At 38.3% G+C, this 21687-nt stretch overlaps 1 protein-coding gene across 1 annotated transcript; it reads left to right on the top strand.

Moving 5' to 3' along the window:
• The first annotated feature begins 9081 nt into the window (after positions 1 to 9081).
• On the top strand, positions 9082 to 20993 carry LOC101856018 (glycosyltransferase 8 domain-containing protein 1). The gene is made up of 11 exons (XM_005096963.3): positions 9082 to 9174; positions 10380 to 10471; positions 11307 to 11414; positions 12051 to 12149; positions 12720 to 12816; positions 13522 to 13639; positions 15121 to 15208; positions 16532 to 16632; positions 17777 to 17943; positions 18458 to 18570; positions 19790 to 20993. The coding sequence occupies exons 2-11, from the start codon at positions 10435 to 10437 to the stop codon at positions 19957 to 19959; spliced, it is 1098 nt and encodes a 365-aa protein (XP_005097020.1). The 5' UTR covers positions 9082 to 9174; positions 10380 to 10434; the 3' UTR covers positions 19960 to 20993.
• The last annotated feature ends 694 nt before the right edge of the window (positions 20994 to 21687 follow it).

A 21687-nucleotide genomic window follows, 5' to 3' on the forward strand; every position in this document is an offset into this window, starting at 1 on the left:
CGTAGCCATTCGTTATGTCAATCTATTTTAAGGAAAAAAGCAATTCGAGAAAATTTGGAGTTAGACGGTTAGAATTCTGTGCCGACGATATATCACGACCTGAAGAAAGTGGAATTGTGTTGAAATTTTTTTTAAGTATTTGTAGCAAAAGCTGTAGTCGGGTGATAGTTCCAGCGTTATCACGTGATGCAGATGTAGTAAAAAATGTTTGTAGAAATATAGACTTTGGATGTTTGTATCAGAGTTATCACGTGGTCAGAATCAAACGTCCAGACCCTCAGAGCACGCGGTGACAGACAGTCAGGATGACCAGCACGGTGATACTTCCGGTCAAGGCAGCAGGACTACTTATCTGCACGCCAGTGTCTTGACGGTAACGTACTCCTTCTCGGAACAACCCGCACCCATGATTGCTTCTTTAGCTTCTGGTTTCCTGACAATCATACAAGCTAGCGTCTGGTCATCGGGTATATGCTGTGCTACTTCCAATTGCAACACGCCAATGTAACAGCCAGCGGACACCTTGCTATGGAGCTCCTTGTTAAACCTATCGAGAAAACCTGCGTTTGGCGAACTAGGGGCGCCTGACACTGAGGCGAGAACAAGGCTGAGGCTCAGCACTGAGCACAAGACGAAAACTCTCAAGGAAACCATTCTGGTGAAGATTGCTTTGATTGGTAGGACGATACGGTGTTTTCACATTTCGTTAGGCTCTTGTCGTTGCAGGTTCTGGGTGAGGTTTTCCGCTTTTTGGCCGCGAAGGTCGTTCTGTGGGGAGGGAAACGACCATTACTAGCTGTTGGTTTTTTTAATTAGAGGTTTTACGGCGCTTGCAACTGGATTAGGTCATATGAGCGCCAGAAGATTAGAGGTGTTACAATAGAGTAACAAGCATAAAAAAAGAAGAAGGGGAGAAAAGGACGATAGATATTTCATAGGAAAGAAGAAGCAAACCACACCAGAGCACCCGCCACCCACTCGCGATTATTGGTTTGCTTTCTTTTTTCTTTTTTTTCCTCTTCAGCAAACCTATCTAGAACAGCTTCTGTGGTGTAGCGGTAACACATTTCGCCGTCTCACACAGGAGATCCTTGTTCGATTCTCGAGTAAGGAGAATTTTTATCAAGTATCTCCGTCTGTCTTATGGGGTTCTGTATCCTAAATCAGTCCGCGGTGCCCCTGACAGACAGTGTTGCAATAATCTGTTCCCTAGAGATCTAAATTGTGTTGAAGGTGATGTAAAACTTCTAGAGCTAACCTTATTTTCGTCATGGTGTCATTCAAGTAGACATCTCCACGCATAGCAAAGCATTTTCCCAAAGGACCAATGCCAATAGACAATTCTTGGAAAACCAGACCATATCAACGTTGGAGTAAATAGCCCCGATATGAATCCTACAGGTAAATGAAGTCCCCTGAAACAACAGCTGAAGAAAAAGTGACTTTGCTCCCAATTCAGACCCTTTGTTTTCAAATCTCTGTGGCATTTGGGATGAATTGAGAAATAATTATGTCCAAAATTTAAAAGAGGCGATGCCCAAAGTGTTTGTGCACAACACAAATTCAATGCGTACATTAATTTAATTTTTAGTTTTGTGTGGAATTAGTTATTGTTCTGTGTTCTGTTTTGTTTGAAATCATCGTAATAAATTATTGTTTATCGCAGAGACAGATTTCCACATTCATTGGATCTGCAATGTATGTCCATTCTATCAATATTTATGCTCTTCAATACAATCGCGAAGACAATTTTACGTTTCTTTGATTTCACACACTTTTGCCAAGCCTGATTTTTTATGGTCAATTTTGGTGACCATATATCGAAAGCCCCTTAACATAGATGAAATATGAAGGTGTCAGATGTTGTAGAATTTATTAAGCTTTAAATTGGTTTGCTACATGAGTGGGTACAGCAAGGCTTTAAAACCATAAATGGATGGTTACATTAATGCACACACACACACACACACACACACACACACACACACACACACACACACACACACACACACACACACACATATATATATGTATATATATATCTATATATATATATATATATATATATATATATATATATATATATATATATATATATATATGTATATATATATATATATACACGCACACATATACATATGTGTGTGTGTGTGTGTGTGTGTGTGTGTGTGTGTGTGTGTGTGTGTGTGTGTGTGAGGCAGCGTGGTGGAATCAGGCTCTCGTCAATGTAGAGTTATTGGTATCATCTTAAAGCTTGTTCACTTGTCTTTATTTTGATGGAAAAAATATCCATTTATATTGAATACAAGTCGAGAAATTTGTGAAAGAAGGAGCTGGAGGTCACTTGTTTTCATAAATAAAATTAGTGAGAAAATGGCCGCCAAAGTTTAGTTATTTCCTTAGCTTAAGAGTCCGTGGTAACTTAAAATTTACATTTTTTGTGCCTTAAATCAACACTTTTCAGAAAAATCCACTCTGAAATAGCTTTTTAATGGGCATGAATGGTGGTGAGCCAAAAACCAAAAATTTGATAAGAATTCACAAACCTGCAGAAAAATGCAAGTTTCTTCACTTAGATTAATTTGACGAGAGCCTGATTCCACCACGCTGCCTCACATATATATAATATAGTCCGTCCCTGTCTGTCAGGTCCAGCGTTGGCCAAGTGGGGTACAACATCCCAGTAGACAGGAGCAAATATTTATGTCCTCCGTGCAACGATTCAGAGCATGAAGGCGTCAAAAGAAGCCACACTCTAAATTTCTGCATTCTGTCCAGAGGCGTGCGACGAGATTGCAACAAGCATTATAATGCTATTTCTGAATCACCTTCTATTTCGCTGCTAAACAGAGTAATTTTTCTTGTCCAAAGTACAAAGGTTTGAATCGTGGTTAAGCAAATTTTTTTCTACATTTAACAGATAAGAAATCTATTGTTTTCACTTAATGGGTCAAAGTAGAAGCAAAGATATCTGTATAAAAAGAAGCGTTGGAGCAGTCCAGACAATACCTGACAGGGAAGCGAGGACACCAACAACAACTGCTTGATTCACCTAGTAAGTCTGTGTGTTGTGTGAGTGAGCGATGATGTGTACTACCCTTTGTAGCTTCTGGCGTCCGTGGTGCAGCGCCCATGCTCTTAATCGTTGCACCGAAGACATGAGTATTTGCTCCTGTCTGCTGGGATGTTGTATCCCACTTAGCCAACGCTGGACCTGACAGGCAGGGGCGGACTATTATATATATATATATATTATATATATATATATATATATATATATATATATATATATATATATATATATAAAAACATGTATTTCTGACCATCAATGATTTATTTATAGAGGCACCAGCCATCCATGTCCAGGTGCTGTTTTAGCCTCTTTTTCCTGTATTCGGATTAATATCTTGATTCCACCATATACATTATTCTAACCACCCAATCATGGTTTTAAAGCCTTACTGTATCAACTCATGTAGCAAACCAATTGAAAGCTAAATAGATTCTACAGCATCTGACACCTTAATATTTCATCTATGTTAAGAGGTTCCCGATATAATATGGTCACTCAAAATTGACCTAAAAAAATCAGGCTTGGCAAAAGTGTGTGAAATCAAAGAAACGTAAAATTGTCCTCGCGATTGTATTGAAGAGCATAAATATTGATAGAATGGACATACATTGCAGATCCAATGAATGTGGAAATCTGTCTCTGCGATAAACAATAATTTATTACGATGATTTCAAACAAAACAGAATACAGAACAATAACTAATTCCACATAAAACTAAAAATTAAATTAATGTACGCATTGAATTTGTGTTGTGCACAAACACTTTGGGCATCGCCTCTTTTAAATTTTGGACATAATTATTTCTCAATTCATCCCAAATGCCACAGAGATTTGAAAACAAAGGGTCTGAATTGGGAGCAAAGTCACTTTTTCTTCAGCTGTTGTTTCAGGGGACTTCATTTACCTGTAGGATTCATATCGGGGCTATTTACTCCAACGTTGATATGGTCTGGTTTTCCAAGTATTGTCTATTGGCATTGGTCCTTTGGGAAAATGCTTTGCTATGCGTGGAGATGTCTACTTGAATGACACCATGACGAAAATAAGGGTAGCTCTAGAAGTTTTACATCACCTTCAAACAATTTAGATCTTTAGGGAACAAATTGTTGCAATACTGTCTGTCAGGGGCACCGCGGACTGATTTAGGATACAGCACCCCATAAAACAGACGGAGATACTTGATAAAAATTCTCCTTACTCGAGAATCGAACTCGGATCTCCTGCGTGAGACGGCGAAATGTGTTACCGCTACACCACAGAAGCCGTTCTAGATGGGTTGACTGAAGAGAAAAAAAATAAAACAAAACAAAAAGACACACACAAAAAAACCCCAACTAGTTAGTAATCGTGGGTGGTTGGTGGGTGCTCTGGTCTGGTTTGCTTCTTCTTTCCTATGAAACATCTATCGTCCTTATCTTCCCTTCTTTTTTATGTTTGTTACTCTCTTGTAACACCTCTAATCTTCTGGTGTAAAAACCAACAACTAGTAATGGTCGTTTCCCTCCCCACAGAACGACGTTCACGGCCAAAAAGCGGAAAACCACACCCAGAACCTGCAACGACAAGAGCCTAACGAAGTGTGAAAACACCGTATCGTCCTACCAGTCAAAGCAATCTTCACCAGAATGGTTTCCTTGAAGGTTTTCGTCTTGTGCTCAGTGCTGAGCCTAAGCCTTGTTCTCGCCTCAGTGTCAGGCGCCCCTAGTTCGCCAAACGCAGGTTTTCTCGCGAGGTTTAACAAGGAGCTCCATAGCAAGGTGTCCGCTGGCTGTTACATTGGCGTGTTACAATTGGAAGTAGCACAGCATATACCCGATGACCAGACGCTAGCTTGTATGATTGTCAAGAAACCAGAAGCGAAAGCTGCAATCATGGATGCGGGTTGTTCCGAGAAGGAGTACGTTACCGTCAAGACACTGGCGTGCAGATAAGTAGTCCTGCTGCCTTGACCGGAAGCATCATCGTGCTGCTCATCCTGACTGTCTGTCACCGCGTGCTCTGAGGGACTGGACGTTTGATTCTGACCACGTGATAACTCTGATACAAACATCCAAAGTCTATATTTCTACAAACGTTTTTTCTACATCTGCATCACGTGACAACGCTGGAACAATCACCCGACTACAGCTTTTGCTACACATACTTTTTCAATATATTCAACACAATTCCACTTTCTTCAGGTCGTGATATATTTACTTATTTCTGCTTCAAATGTCTCTATCTCGTTTGAATTAGGCACAGAGGCCATGAAATCTCAACACGCTCATATTACAAAAAAGAACAGAATCAACAGGCCTGCTATTGTTGCCACTTCTCTTTAAAACCAAACCTGAGCAGCGAACTTTCCATCAAATAAACTGTTGCACAATCGGTGGCGACACTCAAATCACTGTTGTTGTTTGAATCGAATGGAGCCTCGTGTACACTCGTTGCTTGTTTTAAGTGTTTGTTTGTTTGTTTGTTCGTCTACTTGTTTGTTCGCCTTCAAGAGAAGGCTGACACTAATGGTGTAGTTTTCAAGCTCTTTGCTTGAAATTGAGAGACCGAGAGTTTGGTTCTCACGAGCGGGAGACGTTTTACGGAGTATGTCAGTCTCTCTGCTCGGCTGTATCATTCACTGCCTGGGTCAGTCGTGACGGACAGAGTGAAAGCAGCCCGCCTCCTAAACAGTCCTTACTATGCCGATAGGGGGAATCGTCTATTTACATTAAGTTTACAGTCATAATTGAGAAGTTCATGAAGTACAACAGAACCAGCGTCTGTGGTGTTGCGGGTAGATTCTTTTCCCGTGGTACACTGAAGGTGTGAACTTGATGCCCAAATGAGGGAGACATTTTTTACATTGAGTATCTCCGTCGTGTTAAAGAATTCCTGTGGGTGGTTGGAGGGGGCTCTGGTGTGGTTTGCTTCTTTTTTCCTATGAAACATCTATCGTCATTATCTCCCCTTCTTCTTTTTAATGTTTGTTACTCTCTTGTCCGAGTTCGAGCCTCGGTACGGACACGAATTTTTTTCTCCCCTTCCAGCCCACCAAGCAGTAATGGGTAAATGACACGTTGAAATAAATAATTGACCTGTTCAACTGGTCCAAATGGGGGTCGGGCATTACGCCAACTGGTCCAAAAGGGGTGCAACCATCTTGTTGGGGTGTTGTATCCCTCTCACCCCCGTTGGCCCTGACAGGAAGCGTGGAAGCAGCCCGCCTCCATAATATCTAACTCTATATTGTGGTGATGGGGGCGTACAACACTTCCAATGACGCTTTATTTCTCAGAGGAAACACCAGTTAGTGACATAGGAAATAGAACACAGCAGCTGAAGACAACCCTCACTAACCCCCAACATCCCGATTATTCACCTTCTTCTATCTATCTATCTATCTATCTATCTATCTATCTATCTATCTATCTATCTATCTATCTATCTATCTATCTATCTATCTATCTATCCAGAGAGAGAGGGAGAGAGAGAGAGAGAGAGAGAGAGAGAGAGAGAGAGAGAGAGAGAGAGAGAGAGATTTTTAAAAATTGTATTGATACAAAACATTATATAAAAGTATGTCTATATAATAAACATAAATAGATCTAGGTATAATTATTATACTTCTATTTTTTTTAAAAACTAGATCTAATATGTGATATGTAGATAAAACTACCTGTATTCGTTATCTATTTCTTCGGAGCCCACTCAGGTAGTGTCCAATCAAGACTTTATCACCCGTAACTCAAAAAAAATTAGAGGAAACTGAGACATATTTTGTCGGACGTTCCTAGAGCATAGTAGAGAGCTGGGCCTTTATAGAACTGAGAGAAAAAGTTTTGTACTTACTGCTCTCAGTCTTATCCTTCTTACAGTATTTCTCTGGTTAGTTCATGGACACTTCATGTTAATCGCGCAAATCCGTGTTACAATCATTGTTCTATGTGCTTTACATGATACAGGCATACACACATACGTGCACATAATAATATTTTTACATGCAGTTCTACATTCAGTAAAAAATAACAGAGTAAACAATTCCAAATAAAAATAATGAATACACTCTTTCTAACTAATAAGAAAAAAATGTAGACTCATGTCAATGTCAAAAGCACCTTGTAATGAAACAAATTGCAGTGGAATTCTGATAAAGTCAACACCTCGGGACCGAACTTCTGTTTTTGACATGGAGATTTTCATGTTAAGGTGGTTGAATTCCTCATTTAGTTTGGTGGTGTGTTTTTGTGATTCCTCTTCCTTTGTGTTTAATATACTCTGGTCATCAGCAAACAGAAACACCTGGACATGGCTGGTGCCTCTATAAATAAACCATTGATGGTCAAGGCCCCATGATTGTCACATTATCTTTGTTATCCACGGTTTTTAAAAGATCACTCAGTTGATCATAGAACTGATGTCGCTGTTCTTCGGGGTATGTGTCATTGCATGGTGCATATTGTATGAAGACATATTCGATGCCCCTCATTAACAATGATAGTACATAACAAGATGGGCCACTTCTCTCTTTGAGCCAATTAAAAAAGTGTCCTCAAAATTTGGTGGCGCCCTCTTCACAAAAGCGCACTCTTTGCGAACAGAGTTACCCTACTTGAGTTTTAAAAAATCAGAGTGAAACTAGCAAGTTTTGGGATAAATTTCGGAAGAACGCTTTTTTAAAATGGTTACGGTGACAAAAAACGTCTTCCGGAGGAAAGGGTGATGGTTTTCTTCGTTTAATTTGACTTTAGAATAAAAGGCGAGAGGTCATTAAAATAAAAAAAACACTAAAACTCCGCACTGAACGTACCCGAACTGCTGATGAACAGCAGTCGATCTGCGCACGCAAAGAGGTGCTATTCCTATTCTTCTCCTGGAAAAACGAAAGAGAGCTTCAAAACAGACTGCAGCGCCATCTGAAGCAAAGAGCATACTTCCTGCGGACACTTTTTTGGCTGAGTGGCCCATCTTGTTATGTACTATCATTGTCATTAATCATCATATTCTATGGTGATTCTTGTATCGATCTCCGGCTTTACAACATACTCGTTGAATTTTATATATTCTTCAAATCTGTTTCATGCTTTTTTAGTTTAGGTTTAGCATAGGTGTAACGGCACTTGCAACACAAATTGGTCATATGAGCGCCGAAGATTAGAGGTGTTACAAGAGAGTAACACACTCAGAAAAGATCGAGGACAGAGGACGGTTGATTGTTAATAGGAAAAAAGGAACAATACCACACCACAGAGCACCCGTAAACCTCCTTCTTGAGTTATACATGGAATATTGAAACTGCTTTCAATTTTAATTATTCTTCCCCAATAGAATTTTAAAGAACTCTTTAAAACAAAATGAGTGATGTTTTTCTTTTGAAAATTGGATAATAGGCATCGGACTCATCACGTCACACTTATGACGTAATTAAACGTTAAATAGAATGTTACTCTTAATGTACTTGACTTTTATCTTTATATTATTGATTCTACGTAAAACAACAAACAAAATGATACCCCAATGATTACGATACAACTATTATTAAGGATTTTTTGACGTTTTGAAGCAAAATTTGGAAGTTTGGTGGCACAAAATGCAGAGCAAAAATTTGGCCATCAGGGCAAAAATTGATTCTCAAAAATGGTCGCTGCTTCTGAACTAGCAAAGATAACACAAAAATTTAAAAATCTCTGAAATCAGAAAGTCAAGCTCTTTCCTTTAATCCTAATTTTAGTGCCCTTGGAGAAGTTTGAGAATTTCACTGAAGTGCATATCCTGTTTATCTAGGAGAAAGATACTAATTCACTGTGGGAAACATTACTAGTCAAAATTAGAAGGGCAAAATACTCAAGAAAAGGTAGGCCTAGTCAAATATTTAAAATAAATACGAAATATTATGTGGATACGCCAAACTACATTCTGAACAAAAAGAGGCTAATTTTCCCTCTGTTCGGTGTACAAGAATTACAATGCAGAATAAACCGAGCGAAGCGGAATTTTTGTCTACGCAAGCAGAAAGCTCTTCTTTCTGACGAAATAGAAAATGCTGATTACATCCGGGATATTTCAAGATGTCAGCCCCCTTGGTTTCTGTTTTCCCTTGATACGTGGAAGGGCTCTTTGCACTGGTAAGACGTTGTGTGAATATATAGAAGACCGTGCTCTACATGTATGTTGCGTTTAAGCTGTTGAAAGAGTTCTGGAGGGACTAAATCATTCCAGTCCTAATGAACAAAACACTCACACATGCATAGGTACAACCGCAGCAAATAAATTTACTTGCTGTCACTGTCGGAAGTCGGAAGTCGGTTTGTCCTGTTAATTAAAATGTAATAATGTAATGAAAAGTTAAAGATAATGAGTTGACTGAGTTGATGTCTAGATTTCTAGATCTAGAATCTAGGTCCCGACTTTTGTAACAGATAACCCAGAGTAAATCTAGAATCTAGTTTTGACCCCAACGACGATTACTTCTGGTTCTAAGTCTAGTCTAAACTCTAAACAATTACTTTTTGATTTGCGTGCCGGAGAGATAGCCTTTCAAACTTAATTGCAAAACATCATATCGTGGTCAAATTCAGAGGGGCATGCCCCCCTGAAACACCCCATGTTTTGTTTTGTTTTTAAGACAGGGGGGCAACCCCCCTTGCCTTATGAAAAACAAGTGAAATTTTACTGCTCATTTTGTAGGCTAGATTTAGATCTAGATTATCTAGATTTAGATCTAGGCTGCTGATAAAACATAAAACATTGGGCGCTTTTTCAGTAGTTCCCACCCCGCAATTGTTATTCGCGGGTTTTGGCCCCAAGAGTAGGGGGGTTTCAGGGGGCTCAGCCCCCTGACCCAATAAGATGGGGGGGGGTTTCAGGGGGGCATGCCCCCCTGAATTTTACCATAATTTGATGTTTTGCAGTAGTCAGTAGTTAGGTGTGATAGCTCACCGCGCATCGAACGTATAGATCTCGTTGTAGATCTAGGCTCAAATAAGGGGGGGTGGGAACTACCGAAAAAACACCAAACATTGATACCGACTATTTAAATCAGTATCGATATTTCAGTTGCAAAAGTCGGGACCACCATATCCAAGTAGTGCCCTTGTCAGTTGTTATAGTGCACAAAGCGCAGAGAGCCTGCTGTAAAGCGGGGATATGCGCTATACAAATGCTATATTTATTATTATTATTATTATATTAAAAAGCACCAAAAAAAATTCTTTTAATAGATAGTGAATTGGCAGGGTTGTTTTTTTTAGTGTAACAGAGAATCCATTATTGTTGTACATACTTTGTAACAGTTTCCTCTTCATAACTCCCCCTTTCGGACATTTTGCAGGATAAATCTTCTGAACTTTGAGAATCTATAGGGGACCTGCCTGTATCAACACTGAATGATCTTTGAAATGGGAATACTTTCCACTCGTAAAGGTAGGTTTGTTGTTTAGCAGCGTTTATGCTAATACCATTGTTGTTATTACCGTAGGTAAGTTTCTTGTTCACAGGCTTGTTCTTGTACTAACTCCATCATTATTAAATAGTTTTCTCTGAATGACTATTTTTATTTTAGTTTTTCCAAAAAATCCAGACTAGTTACTGTGTTTTTAAGTTGAAATCTCTTTGGTACCTGAGAATGAGACCCATCACTAATCTTTGATCTCTCTTTGTTTTAAAATTTAAAGTCTTTAAAGGGTCTGTTAGGTTTTTGTTGGTTGTGCCTGATACAAATTTTTCCCCAGTGGTGCATGGTAAACCTATAAATTAGCTGTGAAGATATCTGCCCATACTAGCATGGAGTGAATTACAATCTTTGTTCTCAACAGTTACCTTAGCTTTCTGTGATTTAGGGATGTTTATCTTGAAAATTTGGTCCTTTATTTCAAGTTGACATCAATGCTGAACAATGTTCTTTATCTGGACTGTAGTGCAACCTTTAGAGTGCAATATTATTTTGTTTAGACTTATGAATATTTTGATATTCATATTATATAGTCTGCACACACACAGAAAAACATGCATTGCGAACAAATTTTTCTGGGCCCAAGTTTTTTTTTCTTTAAATGCAAGTGTATTTTCTTTGTTACGCAATGGTGAAATTCATACATAGGACTACTGAAAATATTTTTGCATCCTCCTGCTGATTTCACTAGGCTTGCTAGACTGAGATATCTATTCTTGTTGCATATATATGTATATTGCACATGTCATTAGTATGTTATATTTCTATTTTCCATATTCTTGATTTTTGCCATATTCTCCTCCTCAGTGGGCTTCTTGCTCGCTTTCGTCTGGATCGGTACGCTGTGCTACATTTGGCTTCCTGACAATTTGCCCGACTTTTTGCAGCATAGCACAAAGTCTACGCCAAGATCAGGTATAAGCTTGTAATCATTGTTGTCTTAACAGAAAAATTGTGCTTACTACTGCCAAGTCACATAGTGAACATAATAATGACAAAAGTTTTGTGACCAGGATATGGTGGCTGGAAAGAAACATAATTTTTGTGTTGTTCCCATTCTGAGTCTTTCTAGTCTTCATTTTTTAAAGGAAGGTGTCACCAAGATTTTAACATGTGAATGGTAATTGCAGCATGGTCCGTTAAATTTCCACTGTGTAGGAAATACCTGATCAGTTTTTTTCTTTTAAGAAACTGAGGTCTTCTTGGGATGGGTGTTCTGGCCAGAGGTACCATTGGTTTTTATGAATGTTGATAGATGAGCTGAGGGAACATAGTAAGATTTAGTGGAGTTTTCACATTTATCGAATTATAACTCCATTATTTATATTATAAAACAGTGAAAGGTTTTTGCCTTTCCTTGACGACTTGAAGCGTGAACAATGATTGTCTTTTCTGTGCTCATCGCTGATTTTGTTGGACAATAAGTGTTACATAACTAGCTGTGTATAATATGTTGTGCTTTTCAAATTTTTACTGATGAAAGTATTGAGACTATAGATAATTTATAACATGTGTCATGCCTTTGTCTACATGCTGTTTGTCTTTTCACAGACAAAGTTGATTTACTTTCGTCTCTGAGATACAAAAATGCATCGGCAAATTCAAAGGAAGTCATTCATGTGTGCATCACTTCGGATAAGAATACTGTTGGTAAGTTTTGATTCCAAATAAAATGATTGAATCATTATTCTTATATTTGGACTAAAAATGAACACATCTTCAAAATATTGGCTATACACTTTGAATCCTAATTCTTTGGGCTGCAAACAACCCAAACTGTGGGCTCCACAGCCAAAATACATAAAAGATCGAGAAAAATAACAGCTATTTGTTTGTTCTCTTTTAACCTACAAGTTATGAAATTCTGTTCCTTTAATGCCGATGGTTTTATGGTTAAAGTTCCAAGGCCTCTATAAAAGTGCTAACCGATGAGAATTTCTTCCACTTTCAATTTTACCTCATACCCATGCAATGGGCTATGTCAGACAATGTTCAATTGAATTGTTGCTGTATAAGAAATATACTAGGCCATTTAGACGGTGTAATGCTAGATGCGCAATTTTTTATTTTAGAAAAATGGCTTGATATTTCACGATTTTGTCACTGAAATACATTATATTTGACAACATAATGATCACAGAAATCTCTTCTGTAAAATGAAAAGCTTCTTTTAATGCTGATTGCTTCTTGAAATGTCACTAGTCTAGAAAAATCTTTCAGGTGGCATGGTGGCATTGATGAACAGTATTGTCTCCAACACAAAGTCGCGTGTCAAGTTCCACTTGGTTGTAGACGAAGAAAGCATGGACCATTTGAGGTATGAAAGGAGAGAGACACAGTGTCCTTAACCTCTGCCTTTTTAAACTAATTATTGATCTTTTAAGTTGAAAAGTTTCTTCTCTGATTTACTATTGAATATAGTCGAAATTACCCAAGACAGCCACCAATTGTCAGGAGAATAGTGGTTGTCGTAGACAGGTGAACAGGTCAAGAATATAGAAAAAACACCACAGGGAAGTTGGAAGTGGTTTTTGTACCGGTGATCATCTCGGACAGGTGGCTATTTCAGCAGAGTTGACTGTAACTGTGAACTTTTTGGCTTCATTAAATTTGAATTTTATAATAGCATTGACGGCTTCCCAGCAAAAGCGGAGTTATTCTTTTATCATGAGCAACTGTGATATTTCTGTTACCTGCAATGCGTGGTGTTTGTTTTAGGGGTATTATTGGGCCTTGCACATTAATGTGGACTCTCCAAGACATTTTTTCATTTCAAAATTCTCGACGAGTGCCTGGCCATCTACTTAGAAGTTAAAATGTTTTTAGAGATAACTTTTGATTCTCTTTGAGAAACCTAAGATTAGTACTTTGAAATGTTTTCGTAAAGTGTTTATTGCCATGATAAAACGATGATAAAAAAAGTTATAATTTTTTAAAGAGAACTTACTTTTTCGATAACTGGACCGTCAAAAAACACCATTGATGCATGCTGTGATTATAAGTTTTGTCTTTGATCTTTCAGCATTTGGCTCATGACATCCAAGTTGAAGAATGCGAGTTTTGAGCTGAAAGCTTTCCCACCCCAGTGGGTGGAGGGGAAAATTCTCCTCCGAGGCGGAAGGAAAGAACTCGGCAGTCCTGTGAGTGGATTAAAAAAATGTCTCTCTTTTTGCTTTCCTTTTATTCCCAAAAAAAATTTCCAGTAAAAATAAAGTATGAGTTGCTGCAGTAATATTAATTAATAATAGTTTGTCCATCAATGTCTAATAATAATAAATAATAATGATAATAAATAGCATTTGTATAGTGCATATCCCTGCTCAACAGCAAGCTCTATGCGCTTTACACTATATTATTACCCCAGCAGACCATAGAACACTCGGAAACATTCTCAGCTTCCCGGGAAGCATACAGTGCAAGCAGCTGATTAAGCGCTCAAACGCTAACAAACTGACAAGATCTTTCGCTGTTTATAGCCGGGTACCCATTCCCACCTGGGTGAAGTGAGGAAAATTTGTGTAAAGTGCCTTTCCCAAGGACACAATGTCGGGCCCCTGACGGGATTCGAACCCTCAACCTTACGGTGGCGAGTCCGAGAGCCTATCCGCTAGGCCACCGACGCCACATTAATGATCAATGCATCTGTAGAGAAGAAAATTCCTGAAATGAAATAGAAAAGATGAGGACTAAGATGACATGTGGTTTCTGCTATGACCAATTAGATCTATTCTAGCAGAGAAGAGTTTGCCACATTTTGAACATTTAAGGGGAGGAGCGACCCTTGATTTTGCAGATTTTGGGTCAGGCTATGCAAATTTTATGTTTGGCTGATTTTTGAAGATCAACCAGTTTTTGGTCTAAAAATAGCATGGACATATTGAGAAAGTCTCTAAACTCCTGGTAAATTGCCTTTGAAAACATGAGGATGGATTCGTATAGTGAATTTTCACAATTATTGTTGTTTTTCGAAAAATGTATATTTTTTTGCAGTATTTTTATCAAATTTGTGTGACATGGATAGTTACAGCTGGAGACAGGGAGATAATTCTAATGGAAAGAAAAATAGTTCAAGTTTCCTCTACTTTCCATATATGAAGAAATTCTAGACTTCATTCTGGACAACCTCAATTTAGCAAAAGAAGTCTGCTGGGTTTTTTTGGTGTTTTTTTGGTGATAAGTTGGCGAAAAATTTCATTAATATTTGCTCTTTTTAAGAAATGGTATGTAAGTAAAAAATTAAAACTTCCTCCTGTTATGTCTTATTTCGGCTGAACTAAATATCTCCTGTTATGTCTTATTTCAGCTAAACTATCTCCTGTTATGTAATGTCTTATTTCAGCTGAACTATCTCCTATTATGTAATGTCTTATTTCAGCTAAACTATCTCCTGTTATGCAATGTCTTATTTCAGCTAAACTATCTCCTGTTATGTAATGTCTTATTTCAGCTAAACTATCTCCTGTTATGTAATGTCTTGTTTCAGCTAAACTATCTCCTGTTATTTAATGTCTTATTTCAGCTGATCCTTCTCTTGTAATGTCTTATTTCAGCTAAACTATCTCTTATTATGTAATGTCTTATTTCAGCTGAACTAAATATCTCCTGTATTGTCTTATTTCAGCTGAACTATGCGCGTTATTATCTGCCTCGACTGTTTCCCAAACTGAAAGAGAGGATAATTTTTCTTGACGACGACTGCATTGTTCAAGGTACGCAAACATGTCAGTGGGTGGTTGGCGGTTGCTCTGGTGTGGTTTGCTCCTTCTTTCGTCCTTATCTCCCCTACTTCTTTTTTGTGTTTGTTACTCTCTTGTAACACCTCTAATCTTCAGCACTTATATGACCTTATTGTGCTGCAAGTGCCGTAAAACTCTTACTAAAACTAAAAACTAAGCAAACATGTCATGATATTTTTGTTATTTTCCTTTGCTTCAATTTATAAATTTTGTAGCTAGCAGAAAAAAATGGTATATTTTAAAATTAAAGTATAGTTTATAAATAAAGGTAACGTTGAAAGATAAAAACAAGTTTAAAATATAGCTGCAGTTTTTGACTTTATAAAGAGAGCTATAGTTTGTGGATAAAACTAGAGTTTTAAGCTGCAGTTTATAAAGAAAATTACAGTTTATAGATACCGTTTGTGGATAAGACTAGAGTTTATAAAAAGAGCCACTGCTTATGAATAAAGCTACAGTTTATTTATAAAACTAGAGTGTTGATCTGTGGTGTAGCGGTTAGGCGTCGGCTGTGGCACACAGCAGATCCGAGTACCTCAATCTTTCTGTTGGGGCATTGTTGTATCTCTCTCAGCCTGGGTTGGCCATGAGAGTCAGGATTGAAGCCCGCTTCTTTAATGATCTAAACTGTCCCCGTAGTTTTATACAAAAATAATTATGAAATTATGCAAACTGAACCCAAAAATGTGAAATTATGCGATTCTGTTAATTTTAACAGGGAATGATAAAGGAAAATAAAAAGAAATTATGCAAAAAAAACGATCACATTTTGCTAAATTATGCGGGGTGCATAAAACCACGGGGACAGTCCAAATAGCATTAATGTGTGTGTAAAAACACCTACTTTAAAAAGAAATTCTAAATTAGAATTTATGTAAGAAGTTGGGTAGAATAAAGGGGTAGAGTAAAGTTTTGGCTTGATTCTTATATCTGTCCCCTTCGTTTTATGCAAAAAAAATTATGAAATTATGCAAACTGGGCCCAAAAATGTGAAATTATGCGATTCTGTTAATTTTAAAAAGAATGATAAAGGAAAATATTAAGAAATTATGCAAAAAAAACGATCACATTTTGCTAAATTATGCGGGGTGCATAAAACCACGGGGACAGTCTATAAATAGCATTAATGTGTGTGTAAAAACACCTACATTAAAAAGAAATTCTAAATTAGAATTTATGTAAGAAGTTGGGTAGAGTAAAGGGATAAAATAAAGTTTCAGCTTGATTCTTGTATGATGCACATAATATGGTAAAAAATCTATTCCTTTTCTTTTTCTCTCTCTCTCTCTCTACCAGGAGACATCAGAGAGCTGTACAACACGCCCTTCAAGAAAGGCCACATAGCGGCTTTCTCCGAGGATTGTATCGGGGTCAACAAACGCCTCAGTCGACTCACTGTGAGTGCTTGTAGTCTTGTGGAACTCGCCTCATCCTTCCACTTCTCCTTCTCCTCCTTCTCCTACGCTTTCTACTTCTTCTCCTCCTCCTCCTCCTCCTCCTCCTCTTTTGCCTCTTCCTTCTACCCCTCCTACGCCTTCTCCTTCTCCTCCTCCTCCTCCTCTTCTTTGGCCTCCTCCTCCTCCTCCTCAGTCTCCTCCTCCTCCTCCTTATCCTCCTCATCCTCCTCGTCCTCCTCCTCCTCCTCCTCCTCTTTGGCCTCCTCCTACATCATTCCATGACCAGATTTCGGAGTTTTGCCTTTAAACAACCTATTTCCCCCTCTTCTTCTAATACAGCTGTACCTGCTATAGTGGGGCCACCTGTTCAACACAATCATCTGTAAAAATCACCATTTCTCAGTTGCTTCCTTTTGAACTCTTTGAACACCATCGGATGCTGGGAGCGTCTGGTGGTAATAACCCTGTTCCCCATCGGATGCTGGGACGGTCCAGTACTAGTGACAACTGTTTCGTTTTATTTAGTGCTAGCTTTTGCTTATTTTTCAGAACTATTCCCGAACCAAGTTTTTTTTGTAATGACTAAGACTTTGTTTTCGCTATCTAGAAGTTTAGAGGCAAGCTTTTGGGGTTATAATGAGACATAGTGCACTAGGTGCAGGTGACTGTAGAAAAAAACTTCGGGAAACGGGGGAAAAACCTCAGGGCTTAAAGAGTTAAAAGCCCTGAGGTTGGGTTTTTTTTTGGTCGAGTATCTCTGTCCGTCTGCTGGGACATTGTATATCTCTCGGCCCAGCTTAGTCCTGACAGGCATAGTTAAAGCAACCTGCCTCTTAACCTTTTGAGCCCTGGCCACCGCTACACACAGTGTTTACATCATAGGGCATTACTGATTTTTTAAATTAACTTTCTGAATTAAATGCTAGTAAAGACAAGGACTACCCTTAGTGGGATATGAATATGATTCTGACGATTATATAAATGTGAGACTTACAAAAGTGTGAATCGCTCAGGAGCTCAGGCAGAGGGGTACAGTAGCCACAGGAGGTCAGAGTTCAAAGGGTTAAATTACCTTAATTTTGTTGATGGGGGTGTCAAATACGTTCAATTACAATTTTTCTCATGTCTGCTCTTGTTTGCACAGAATGTGTATGCAGAGTATCTGGACTTCAAGAATCCCCACATCAAGGAGATGAAGATGAAGGCGACGGCGTGTTCGTTCAACACGGGTGTGTTTGTGACGGACCTGAGGGAGTGGGACAAGCTCAACATCACGGCACAGCTAGAGTACTGGATGGAGCTCAACACTAAGTAAGGACAGAGATTGGTAGAAGGATGGAAACTGAGATATATAAACAAAGATCTGAGCAAAGATAGAAACAAAGATATAACAACATTCTGAGAAAAAAAATAGAAACTAAGATACAGAACAAAGTTCTGAGTAAAGGTAGAAACAAAGATTGAAACAAAGATGCATTACAAAGATATGAACGAAGACAGAAACAAAGAAATAACAAAGTTCTGAGCAAAGGTATAAACAAAGATCTGGACTGAATTAAAATCTGAACAATTTCTAAGCAAACATTTGATTAAAGATATTTTTGTGATCTGTAGTGACTGTAAGATGTTGTGGTGATGTGGAGTGACTGTTGTTGTGGTGTGCTCTCGTGACGTGATGAGTACTGACTATCATTATGACGCGTACACATTTATACTGTGATGGACTCACTTTGTGCCTTTAACACACACTCACACACACACACACACACACACGCACGCACACACACACAGGTGGAAGTATATTTCTGTTATTCTCTCTCCCCAGGGAAGAGGTGTACGGCAACGAGAGAGGGGGTGGAGGGTCCCAGCCTCCCATGATGATTGTTTTCTACAACAAGTTCTCCGCCATTGACCCCATGTGGCACGTGCGCTATCTGGGTAAGGCAGCTCATTTTTTTAGTAGAGGTTTTACGGCGCTCGAAACTGCATAAGGTCATATCAGGCGCCAGAAGATTAGAGGTGCTACAAGAGAGTAACAAACAAAGATTGGAGATGTTACATGAGAGTAAAAAACATAAAGATTGGAGGTGTTACATGAGAGTAAAAAACATAAAGATTGGAGGTGTTACATGAGAGTAACAAACATAAAGATTAAAGGTGTTACATGAGAGTAACAAACATAAAGATTGGAGGTTTTACATGAGAGTAACAAACATAAAGATTAAAGGTGTTACATGAGAGTAACAAACATAAAGGCAGCTCAATATATAAGAATAAGTTCGCCATAAGCAGAAATGTAACAACTTGTCTTGAGATGGGTTTGTTTTACCCTTTTGTTTTAGTTTTAGTTTAGTAAGATTCTTTTGGCGCTCACATCTACATAAGGTCGTATGAGCATGCACTCTTGGTAGATTCTTTGGGTGTCTTTTCGGGTGTCTACAAAGCATCCGTTTTAAAGAGTACAAAGTGGGTGGTTGGCGGGTGCTCTGGTGTGGTTTGCTTCTTCTTTCCTGTCAAACATCTATCGTCGTTATATCCCCTTCTTCTTTTTTATGTTTGTTACTCTCTTGTAAAACCTCTAATCTTCTGGCGCTCATATGACCTTATGCAGTTGCGAGTGCCGTAAAACCTTTACTAAAACTAAACTAAAAGAGTACAATTAATTTCGTCTCACTTTGTCTTTTCTTGCGTCAAATTTTGTGTTGTTATTTCCATCATCATATTTTGTGTCTTCTTGTTTTTTCTTATGCCAAGTTGAGTGTTTTGTCTCATCTTGTCTTTTGTCATGTCGATTCTTTTCTTATTTCGGTTTTGTAATGTGTTTGTCTTGTCTTATCTTTTTTCGCGCCAATTGGTCGCTTTCGAGCACAAGGGGGCTATCCCGAAAAATGCTGTTTTGAGAAAATCGAAGGTACAGTTTTTGCCCCTTGTTCAGTTTCTTTAAAAGACAAGTCGACTTTTCTTTATAACCAAACAAATATACACACCAACAATGAAACCAAACTTCTCCTATAGGTAGGGCAATGCCCACATTTGGTGTAGGTCAAGATTTCTGGACATCCCCGAAATCTGGGTTAGCCCGCTTGTCCTTGAAAGCGACCAATTTGTGTATAATCTCCATCGTCACGTTTTGCTTTGTTTCCATCCCTTCCCATAGGCTGGACATCCGGCACCAGCTACAGCAAGAAGTTTGTGGCCAAGGCCAAACTGTTGCACTGGAACGGGAAGTTCAAGCCGTGGGGTCGAGTCTCGCAGCACCACGACGTCTGGGACCGTTACTTCTTGCCTGACCCCGGCAATCGTTTCAAGCCCATGAGGAGGACATAAGAGGTTCTTTCGCGGCGATCCCGATTGCTTCTTGGGGGAAGTTTTGTGGGAGTTTTTTTTTTGCCAAAGCTGTGGCGAATGATCTGTTATGTTCTACTATGAGGGTTAGATATGTTCTTGAGTCCCACTTACTTCTCTTGATAGAGTTAGCAAGGTCCAGTTGGTCTTCTAGTGTATAAAAGTAAATGGTTTGACATGTGTTGGATGTTATTTGTTGGTATTGGGTTTAAAGGTCTGGAGGGGGGGGGGGTTCTTGTCAGTGTACAAAGTCATCCGAACTCATTTTTCATAAAACATTTAGTCCATGCTAATTAAGTTCATAGGTTCTGTGGCTTTCATTTGGAATGGGTTGTCCCCTGGCTACAATATTGGTTTGATTGATTGTCACAATTAATGTGCATACTTAGTAAAGCAGGGGGAAAAAAGCTAAGAATTATTTCAAGAGGGAAAATGTAGAGAAACAATTTTTTCTCTTTCTAGAATACTCAGAATTGTGTCCCTTTCTACAGCTTCGCTGTGCGACCAAGTGGTTTCAAAGTGCTCGATCTCTCTCTACTGTTATTGAGGGTTTTATTGTATTTTAAGCCAGTTCTAATCATGTCTTCATGAATTCTCGTTCTTTTGTAATATATTGTTTAGTGGTTGTGCTGGTTTGATGTGATAAATGTCATCATTTCATCCAGCAATACAGGGTCTGACAAACAATGAATATATATATATATATATATATATAACATTGCCATGGTTTTAGTTTAAGAAATGAGTGACTTTGTGTGACTCTGTTTTATTTTTAAGAAAGTGTGAGTTTAAAAAATCTGGATTATTTTCCTCTTTTTTTTTTTTCGACAACAGCTACATTTACAGTCATATTTTCTTTGATAACAACAGAGTACCGTACAACGTGTTTTGCTATTTGAACGTGTGGAATATTATCATCAGACCTTTATCCCTCTCTATTATTCGATTATATGTGAGGCAGCGTGGTGGAATCAGGCTCTCGTCAATTTTGGGGCATGTAGAGCAATTGGTATCATCTTAAAGCTTGTTCACTTGTCTCTATTTGGATGAAAAAAATATCCATTTATCTAGAATAAAAGTTGAGATATTGCGAATGAAGGAGGTGGGGGTCACCTGTTGTCAGAGGTAAAATTAGAGAGAAAATGGCCGCCAAAGATTAATTATTTCCTAGCTTAAGAGTCCGTGGGAACTGAAAATTTAAATTTTTTGTACCTTTAATCAACGTTTTTCAGAAAAAATTCACACAGAAATGAGTTTTTTTAATGGGCACGAAAGGTGTTGAGCCAAAAAACAAAAATTCCATAAAAATTCACAAACCTGCGGAAAAATGCAAGTCTCTTCATTTTGATTATTTTGACGAGAGCCTGATTCCTCCACGCTGCCTCACATATATTGATAATCATAGTTTGCATGTAGCTGTTTGCATGCTCAGTTATTGTTGTCTTTTTTTTGTCTTTTCTCTCTGTGTTCCAGAAAGAGCACTTGATGCTTTTGACTGTTAAAATGTTTTTGGGTTTTTAGATGACAGCGATGCCCTGAAGAAATTTTTTACACATGTACGCAGCAATAGCTTCTTTACAACAAGTGAATATGAGCGCGACATTAAAATGTACAAAATCTTTTTCAGAGATTGGTATTGTAATTTTTGGTTGCTGTTTTTATTCTTGATTTCATTTTTGCGTCTTCAGTTTAATTTCATTCTCATTTTGG

The sequence above is a fragment of the Aplysia californica genome, unplaced genomic scaffold (genome assembly GCF_000002075.1).
Source record: "Aplysia californica isolate F4 #8 unplaced genomic scaffold, AplCal3.0 scaffold00143, whole genome shotgun sequence".
Taxonomy (NCBI): Eukaryota; Metazoa; Mollusca; class Gastropoda; order Aplysiida; family Aplysiidae; genus Aplysia; species Aplysia californica.

What these genes read in the sequence shown, in the direction of transcription:
- LOC101856018 (XM_005096963.3), top strand. Translation starts at nt 10,435, where the DNA reads ATGATCTTTGAAATGGGAATACTTTCCACTCGTAAAG. An exon ending in AATACTTTCCACTCGTAAAG is followed by an intron (nt 10,472 to 11,306) that starts GTAGGTTTGTTG and finishes TCTCCTCCTCAG; the next exon opens with TGGGCTTCTTGCTCGCTTTC. An exon ending in TGGATGGAGCTCAACACTAA is followed by an intron (nt 17,944 to 18,457) that starts GTAAGGACAGAG and finishes CTCTCTCCCCAG; the next exon opens with GGAAGAGGTGTACGGCAACG.